The 8,853-nt window shown below is 39.1% G+C and overlaps 2 protein-coding genes across 2 annotated transcripts; both read right to left on the bottom strand.

Moving 5' to 3' along the window:
* Nucleotides 1-4,568: 4,568 nt before the first annotated feature.
* Nucleotides 4,569-7,445, bottom strand: LOC122316237. Its single transcript, XM_043132787.1, has 4 exons — nt 6,841-7,445; nt 6,138-6,582; nt 5,772-6,010; nt 4,569-5,385 (listed from the first exon to the last, which is right to left on the bottom strand). The coding sequence occupies exons 1-4, from the start codon at nt 7,443-7,445 to the stop codon at nt 4,569-4,571; spliced, it is 2,106 nt and encodes a 701-aa protein (XP_042988721.1).
* Nucleotides 7,446-7,516: 71 nt separating this feature from the next.
* LOC122316188 lies at nt 7,517-8,104 on the bottom strand. Its single transcript, XM_043132740.1, has one exon. It carries the CDS (start codon nt 8,102-8,104, stop codon nt 7,517-7,519), a length of 588 nt encoding a protein of 195 aa, XP_042988674.1.
* Between the last annotated feature and the right edge of the window lie 749 nt (nt 8,105-8,853).

The raw sequence follows: 8,853 nt of genomic DNA, 5'->3' as shown, positions 1-8,853 counted from the left end.
TCCCAACTACCATTCCCCCCGAATGGTAGATCTTGTTACAGGACCTGAAGGAGAAATAGGAGCTGACCAATTAGATACAGTCGACTGAGCGATGGTGCGACAACAATGTTAATATAGTAGTTAACTTAAATTTATACTTGTACTATGGAGTTGCATCTCCATTACTCTTTTGGATTATAACCATTTTGGACTAGTATTGTGATCTTAGTTGTTCAATGGGTCTTTATGTATGAAGTATGTTTTAAGCATTTGAGATATTTTCAGTTTGGTACATAGTATTACTAAAAAAAAAACAATTATCCACTGCGAATATTGCATAATGTTAGATGCATGTTAGGAACATTACATCTTATATGTCATGAAAGGGGGCAAGTAACCTTGTGTTGCATGTCTCGACGTTTCAAATTTCCGTTCGATCCCAAGCGAAATTTGGGGGCGTTACACTCTCTCTATGGAATTGACAATGGGTGTACACACACTCTCATGGAAAATTAGGCAATTATGTATAAGCAACAAGCAAACATTGATCTTATGATAGGAACACTAACAAATGAGACTTCCACCACTCTTTCCAAAAGCTTACTTAAGATTAGAATGGTCAACACAAAATATTGTAACGTGGTTTGGGTTCAGGGCTATATGAAAAAATAGAGATGAAAATGATTAAAAAAATTCGAAGTACATACAAAGGAAATCTTATTAAATATCTCAGTATACCACACTTCTCACTTGATGTAATCTCTAATTTTTCAGATCATTAAATAATAATGTTTTTCCTTCTTCTTCCTTTTCTCTCTCTTTTCTTTTTTCAACAATTTGATGGACAAACACATTCCACTTTGGTATTCTTGCCATTTCTACCAAACCTTGATATTATTATTATTATTATTATTATTTTTTTTTTTGCCTTTGAAGCTCACTCAATTGAACACTTTGCAACTTGTACTCTTCTCTTTTTTTCTCTTTTTTTTTTTAATTGAAAATGATAAAACAAAAGAAAGAAAATGCAAATTCCACACCTAGTATATACTTGGAAGTAAAAGGGGTAGAAAAATCAATGTATAGGTTATACTCCAATATGAAAAGGCATGGATGATATGGACATATGAAAAGAAAAACTACATGTGTTTTTTGGCTCAAAGTTGGCTACTAGGGGTCTATGATGGAAAGGGTTAGCTTGAAAGGCTCATATGTTAATCCTAAATTGACCTTCGTCATATTCCAAGTATATCCACCATCTTACCACAAACCATGTAATGATATTCTCAAAAGAAGTGCCCAATTCAACATATCAATGAATGCTTATCACAAATTACTACATTTGTAGGCTCTCAATCATCTCCAAACTCACATGAATACTTAAGCAAAAGAGTTCTCTAGTTACATGTGTCAAACCACCATCTTACCACAAAACTTGGATGAATGCATTAGGGGTTTTGTGAATGCGTTAGTAAAAAATGATTATGGTGGGTTTGGTGAATTCACGAAGATGGGTATGCATGAGAATGATGCATGAGAATGAGCACACATGTGAAAATGGTGCACGTGTGATGCAAAAAATTGATACATAAAAATATGTCACAGAGTTCCAACAATCATTTTAAATACTGAATTTGCACCACCACCCCCAACTTAAATGAAACATTGTCCTCAATGTTTAGAATCAAAATTGAATGGGGAGTAAGTAAAAATGGTAGAATACACCTGATGAGTGTCGTGGGTAGCTCGCTAAGCACCAAAGATGGTAACCTGAAATGAAAAAATGAAACTAACCTACAAACAAAAACAAAGAAAACAACAGCAAACAAAAAGGAAAAGAAAGAAAATAAGAGAAAACGAAAATAAAACAAAACAAACAAAACAAATAAAGAAAAGCATACATGCGTGGTGTGGTCAAGGTTGATAGACCGAATCCACAAGTGGAATGTCTTCCACTTCCAGAACTTGCCTATCAATTAATACTTTAAGGCATTGAACATTTACTTTAAAGATCCGACCATCCTTAGGATCCTCTATTTCTATCGCCCCGTTTTCAAAAATATTTTTCACTACAAAGGGGCCAGTCCGCCTAAACCGAAGTTTTCCTTGGTGCTTGTGAAGTCCAAAATCATATAAGTATATTCGGTCATTAAGCTCAAACTTCTTCTTAAGAATATTTTTACCTTGAAATGCTTTCATTTTAACCTTATAGATTTTAGATTTAGGAAAAGGTTTCAATTTAACTCTTAATGCTTTCACCTTTGTTAGGCAACTCCTCAAATTTTGGTTTCCAAGCCCGTGTGCCATAATCCTGAATTTCATCAAAAATAGCATAAATATCAGTAACATCAGATGAATCACTAATAGTATCAAACTCAGAATTAACAAGGGAATATTCAAGGGGATCATAATCATGAGTTGTGTGAACTCCCTTGTCTATGAGTGTATCAATCATATAAGTTTGGTGGCACTCGTCATCCTCTATTGGTTGTTTCTCAATATGGAAAATGTTGACCTCCATGGTCATATTTCCAAAAGATAGGTTCATCAACCCATTCCTGTAATTTATAAGTGCATTAGCCGTAGCAAGGAAAGGTCTACCTAATATGAGAGGAACCTTAGAGTTAGACTCAACAACCAATTGAGTGTCCAAAATTAAGAAATCAACAGAATAATAAAACATATCAATTTGGATCAAAACATCCTCAACTATCCATCTCGGTTTCTTAACTAAACGATCAGCCAATTGAAGCACATTGGAGGAATCCGCTGCTCAATTAGAGCACTAACTTGCTCTGTCAAGAATGCTATCTTCTTCACATGGTGCTTCCTCTTAACTGTACACAAATCTTTAATAACTTTTGCATAAGTATAAACTTGTTTAATAACATGCAAAAGAGGAAGGTTAATTTTTACCTGCTTGAGGTTTTCCAAGATTTCATTATTAGGATCCAAAGTTTGCTTCTTCAGTTTTAAAGCTTGAGGAAATTGTACCTTAACTAGGCTCTTTATTACCTTGGCTTCTTTGGGCAGCTTGACACGACTATTGCTTTGTTCCTCTTCCACATCCTCTGATTTGTTTGTTGTTGGGATATGTAATGACTCACCACTTCGTGTCACAATGACATTCACATCCTTTAAATTCTCTTGTGCCATGTGTTGACCATGGGGTGCAGACTGAGCTTGAGAATGGAACTTTCCTCGCTCATTCACACTCAAGGAGCTCATCAATTTGGACATATGACTCTTTATCTCTTTGTTTTCTTCAATGACCTGCATAATTAAAGATTCAAACTTTTGGTTAGTCTTACCCTGTGCCTCAATAAAAGCATGCAAAGTGTCTTCTAGAGGACTCTTAGAAGATAAAGGTGCATAATATGGTGCAGGATATGATCTAGGGGGTTGTGTAGGCTACTGGTTTTCAGACTTCCAACTAAAATTGGGGTGATTGCGCCACCCCGGATTATAGTTATCAGAGAAAGGTCTAAAAGGCTTCTCGTACATACCTAAGGCATTACACTATTCCTCATACATCCCTCTCATCTCAGCAAATGTGGGACACTCTTGGGCAAGGTGATCTACCCCGTCACCACAAAATATGTTCCAAAAGACTCTGCATGATTAGCCACGTGTGTTGGCTTTATAGCTTTCAGCATCTTCCATTATATCTTAGGAGTCATGATTAATGGAGGGGGCATTCAATCGATTTTGTGTCTAGATAAGAGCTTTAACTCTTGTCGGGGCCAATAAGCTATGAAATGAATCTAACACACGACTCCTAAAGCTAAATCCTGACTCAGAAGCAATAGTAGAGATGAGTATAACTAACACATCTTGAGTTATATTGGCAATGATTGGAAATTTGGTTGAATTTACTTTCTACCAGTTTGGTCTAATCCGGTCCGGTTTGGGGTCATGAACCAAAAATTTCAGTGCATCCTTTTTTCAGACCCAATCGAACCAAATACCACTAAGGACCGGAACTGACCAGATCAAACTGTTAGCTATTGGTCCATATGAGCTAGGAACATTTTTATCTTCTTTTCTTTTTTTGGTAGATAAAGTAATTCAAAAAATTAATTAAATTAGTAAAGTCAAAATTAAGTGAGCTCTTTTATATGGATTATGTAACTAAATAATTAGAAAAATAATTAATTATAATTATATTTGTGATGTAAATAGTTATTAACTTCGTACTTTAGTAGAGTATGTATCTACATATATATATATATTTTAAAAAGAGCTGGAAGTCACATGTCCAATAGTGACCACCTCCCATCTTTATTAAATAAACCTCACTTGTGGTGGAGGAATACCGTGGTAACAAAAAACCAGTCTCAAGAAAAACTTTTCTAAGACAAGCCTATGGATCAATCATGAAAACAAGAACCAAAGGAAAATAAATACTTTTGAACGACAGACGTTTATGCCCTTTTTCTCTCTACGAAAATAGGGTTTTCTGGTAGCCGCTCGGTTTGGCCTTTACATAGGGCTGCCATATGGTGGCACCGGTTGGTCCTTTGCTGAGTTGGTGGCTGCCATTCCTCAACCATCCCCCTTTTTTTTTTAAAGGAAAGTTGCCATTGTATTCAACTTAAGGACAAAGAAGAAAACATATTACAATTGGGCTGAATGACCATTGTAGATGATTCCTCAGGAAGTTCTAAGGCTTCCTTAGCTAGACAATGTGCTTTTTGATTACCACACCTCTTGACAAATGAAACACTAAAATGTACAAACCGAGTAAGCAGATCTCTAGTGTCTGACATAACCAACCCTACACTATCCCACCTTTCTTTGTGAAGACTAAGTCCTTGGACTACCTGAAGAGAGTCACCCTCCAAGATCATTGAAGACAGGTTCAACTCTGATGCAAAAATAGCAGCTTGAAGCCCTCCAATTGCCTCTGCCAGTAGTGGAACAACACAACCACCCTTAGATACCTTTTTTACAACTATTACACCACCTTCATGATCTCGAGCTACCAGACCAAAATCCACCCTGTCACGAGCTTCACTCAATGCTGCATCCCAGTTTATCTTTACTACTCCCTCAGGTGGTGGGATCCAACTTGAAGCATGGCTGGTGTGCATCTGGGAAACAGACACAGGAACCACCTGAGCAACCCTGAAGTCATCAAGTTGATGAGCAGCATTCTGTGCTAGTGCTTTTGGATGTAAGAATGATCCCTCAAAAACAAACTTGTTTCTCCTCTGCCAGATACCCCTTGCTGTCATAGCAAAAGCCTCCATAGTTTGTAAATCACACTGGTCCTTTAACCCCTCAACTATCTTCACAAAACTCTCTGCCCTCACAGAGCTTTTTTGTAATGTTTTTGGCCCATTACTCCACACATCCATGGCTGAGGGACAGTTCCACAATATATGGTCAGCTGTCTCTTCTGAACTGCAACAAATTGGGCATAAAGGACAGTTCACTATCTTCTTCTTGAAGAGGTTCAGCATGGTTGGCAATGACTCTAAACAAGCTCTCCACACAAAAACCTTAACTGCATTGGGAACCTTAAGTTTCCAGAAACAAGTCCAATTTTTAAAATTTATTGCTCCACTCGATGACTGACCCTTTTGACCTGTTATGAGTTCCTTTTGCAAATGATATGCACTTTTAACTGAGAATCCACCATCCTTAGTGCCTAGCCAAATAAGTCTATCCTTTGCCCCAAATGTGCTAACATGAATCTTCTAAATGACTGCAGTATTTGTAGGACCAAGCAACCTTAAAATCTTCTCTCTATCCCACTGCTTGGTATCTTCATTTATTAGTTTAGCTACTTTAGCTTCCTCATCAAAGTCTTGCCCGTGTCTCTGAACCATAAAGGATGATGGTTGAGGTAACCATCTATCCTTCCAGATTCTGGTCTCCTTCCCATTGCCAATTCTCCACATAGATCCTTTCTCAATGAGAGTTCTTGAAGACCAAATACTCCTCCAAATAAGTGATGGTCGTGCCCCCAATTTGGCTTGAATGAAACTAGAGCTTCTGAAGTATTTTGCCTTGAGTACTTGGGAAGCTAGAGATGCAGGAAACTAGATGATGCGCCAAGCTTGCTTAGCCAGTAGTGCTGTGTTGAAACTCTCAAATTCTCTGAACTCCAAACCTTCTTATTCCTTTGACCTTCCCATTTGACTCCAAGAAACCCAATGCACTTTATTTCCCTTGTCTTGTTGGCCCCACCAGAACTGGTTCATCACTCTATCAATTTCTTTCAACAACACCTTGGGAAGCTTGAAAACTCCCATACTATACATAGAGAGAGCTTGAATGACTACTTTGAGGAGAATCTCTTTCCCTTCCTGTGAAAGGAGCTTAGTCTTCCAGTTGCTCACCCTGTTTCTCACTCTGTCAAGAATGCTTGTGAAGGCTTTGTACCTTGATCTCCCTACCAGAGAAGGTGGACCAAGATACCTCTCATAGCACGTGGTAGCTTTGGTGCTAGCAATCCTCAAGATGTACTCTTTAGTTTCTGGTCTAGTATTGGCACTGAAATAGATTGAAGTTTTGTCTTTGTTGATCTTCTGTCCCGAGGCCCCTTCATAAGTACTGAGTAGAGAGTTGATAGTGACCCATTCCTCAACTTGTGCTCTACAAAACAACAAGCTATCATCTGCAAAAAACAAGTGGTTAATGTTGACCTGTCCCTTGCCTACAGGAAACCCATGAATTCTTTTGTTCCTTTCAGCATGGTTAAGGAGACTACTAAGCACTTCAGACACCAGTAGGAATAGGTATGGGGAGAGGGGGTCCCCCTATCTAAGGCCTCTTGAGGGTTTAAAAAAACCTTGGGAGGAACCATTAAGGAGCAGAGAATAAGACACACTTGATACATAGCCCATCACCAACCTGATCCACTTCTCAGTAAATCCCAACTTAATCATAACAGCACGTAGGAAATCCCATTCAACCCTGTCATATGCTTTACTCATGTCAAGCTTAATGGCCATATGACCTTGCTGTCTCCCTCCTTTAATGGAAATGGAATGCATGGTTTCAAAAGCCACTATTACATTATCAAGGATCAATCTCCCAGGGACAAAGGCACTTTGTGTTGGGGAGACAATTTGAGGGAGGATCATCTTAAGTCTATTGGATAGGACTTTTGATACCACTTTATATAAGACATTGCACAAAGAGATGGGTCTGAAATCCATAACAGTTTTAGGGCCTTTTACCTTGGGAATGAGTACTATAAAAGTTTTGTTGATCCCACTAATATCCCCCCCTAAATTGAGAACTTCTAGTACAGCTTGAGTAACCTTATCACCAACAATGTCCCAATGTACTTGGTAGAATTTAGCAAGGAATCCATCTGGTCCTGGAGAGCCCAGGGGATTCATCTGGAACAAGGCTTCTTTTACCTCCCCAGCCGAGAACTTTGCATCAAGTAAGATATTCATGTTCCTATCCACTTTTCTGTTGAGCCTGGCTATGCACCCATCAATTCCCATAGGATTACTTGAACAGAAAAGGGACTGGTAGTATTTCCCAAAGCACTCAGAAATTTCCTCCAAGTCCCTGGTCAGGCTACCATTCCAATATTGGTTCCTGTGTTAACTTCCTGCAAACTAGCCAATTGAGCCATCTTCGATTGGATAACTTTCCTCTGTTGCATAAGGATGGTACTGCTCCACTTCACTAAATCTTCTTTACACTTGCCTAGGCATTGCTGAGACCACCACAGGTGTGATCCTCTTTGCTGCACTTGAGGGGACCAGCAATTGGCTACGATTTTAGTGCATTCATCGTGCAATTTCCAGGAAGCTTCATACCTGAAGATTCTCTCCTTTCCACCCCCCTTGCTGTCATACCTTCTCCCTCCCTTCTTAAGATGCATTACAAGTGGGCTATGATCTGAAGAATGTGCTGCAAGAACCTGGAAACAGCAGTCAGAGAAGCTCAAGGTCAGTTCCAAATTTCCCAATGCACGGTCTAGCCTTTCTTTGGTAAAATAAGGCCCCTCTCTATTGTTACACCACGTGAACTTATTGCCTTCAAACCCCATGTCACTCAAGCTACATTTTACCAAACTGCTTCTAAATTCTTCCATCTGGTGATAAGGTCTCATAGCTCCCCCTTGCTTCTCATGTTGGTGTAATATCTCAACCATCCCTGAGATGGTGTTGGCACATAGACCTCCCAAGATGGTAGAAGGGGAGGTGTATTTCTAGTTTTCTAAGGATGAACTTGCACGGTCTGCAAAAGATTTCCATTTCTCGGTTGTGCTTAAATTCTTGAAGCAGCATCCCTCCTTGGATGCAGTACGTACTTTCATTCATAGTAGATGGGGACTCTCAGCCATTCCGGTGGTCTCCTCCATGAGGCATCCTAGGCATGTGTTAGTTCGTATGGCTAATGAAGCTGATTTCACCAAAGCCTTATCTCGGGATGTTTGCGAGATCAATGGAAGCTTTTATAGGGCCTTTCGCTGGACTCCAGAATTCAACGAAGATGACGAACCTTCAAAGGTACCGGTATGGATTTTTCTACCGGGTTTTCCTCCAAATTATTATCGCGAAGCGTTCTTGAATATATTTATGGCGCCTATTGGCACATTCATTAGACAAGATAATCCAACTCAATGTGCTATGAGGACGGATGGAGTAAGATTATGTGTGGAGGTTGATGCTTCACTGACTCATTTCTGGATTGGGGCATCGAGATTGCCTCATAGTCGAAAGCAAGAGATCGTATACAAAACTATACTGGCATATTGCACTAAGTGTAAACTATAGGGACATAATTTACAGACCTGTAGGAAGGGAAAATCATAGCAAAATGGAAAGGTTTGGGTTGGGAAGAAAGGTCATAAAGAGGTTGTGAAGCAGAGAGAAGAATCTGGGGCCGATCCTATCGCGA

Source organism: Carya illinoinensis, chromosome 1 (genome assembly GCF_018687715.1).
Source record: "Carya illinoinensis cultivar Pawnee chromosome 1, C.illinoinensisPawnee_v1, whole genome shotgun sequence".
NCBI classification, from domain to species: domain Eukaryota; kingdom Viridiplantae; phylum Streptophyta; class Magnoliopsida; order Fagales; family Juglandaceae; genus Carya; species Carya illinoinensis.
The sequence above is the reverse complement of the archived record's forward strand: the minus strand, read 5'-3'. Positions and strand labels throughout refer to the sequence as shown.

Excerpts from the sequence above, each read along its gene's own strand:
- LOC122316237 (XM_043132787.1), bottom strand. The coding sequence starts at position 7,445 with ATGGGAATTGATGGGTGCATAGCCAGGCTCAACAGAAAAGTGGATAGG. Across the intron at positions 6,583-6,840 it reads TTTACTGAGAAGTGGATCAG|AGCACAAGTTGAGGAATGGG; the intron begins GTTGGTGATGGG and ends GTTGTTTTGTAG. Across the intron at positions 6,011-6,137 it reads AGGGAAATAAAGTGCATTGG|CTTCCCAAGTACTCAAGGCA; the intron begins GTTTCTTGGAGT and ends CTGCATCTCTAG.
- LOC122316188 (XM_043132740.1), bottom strand. The coding sequence starts at position 8,104 with ATGGTTGAGATATTACACCAACATGAGAAGCAAGGGGGAGCTATGAGA.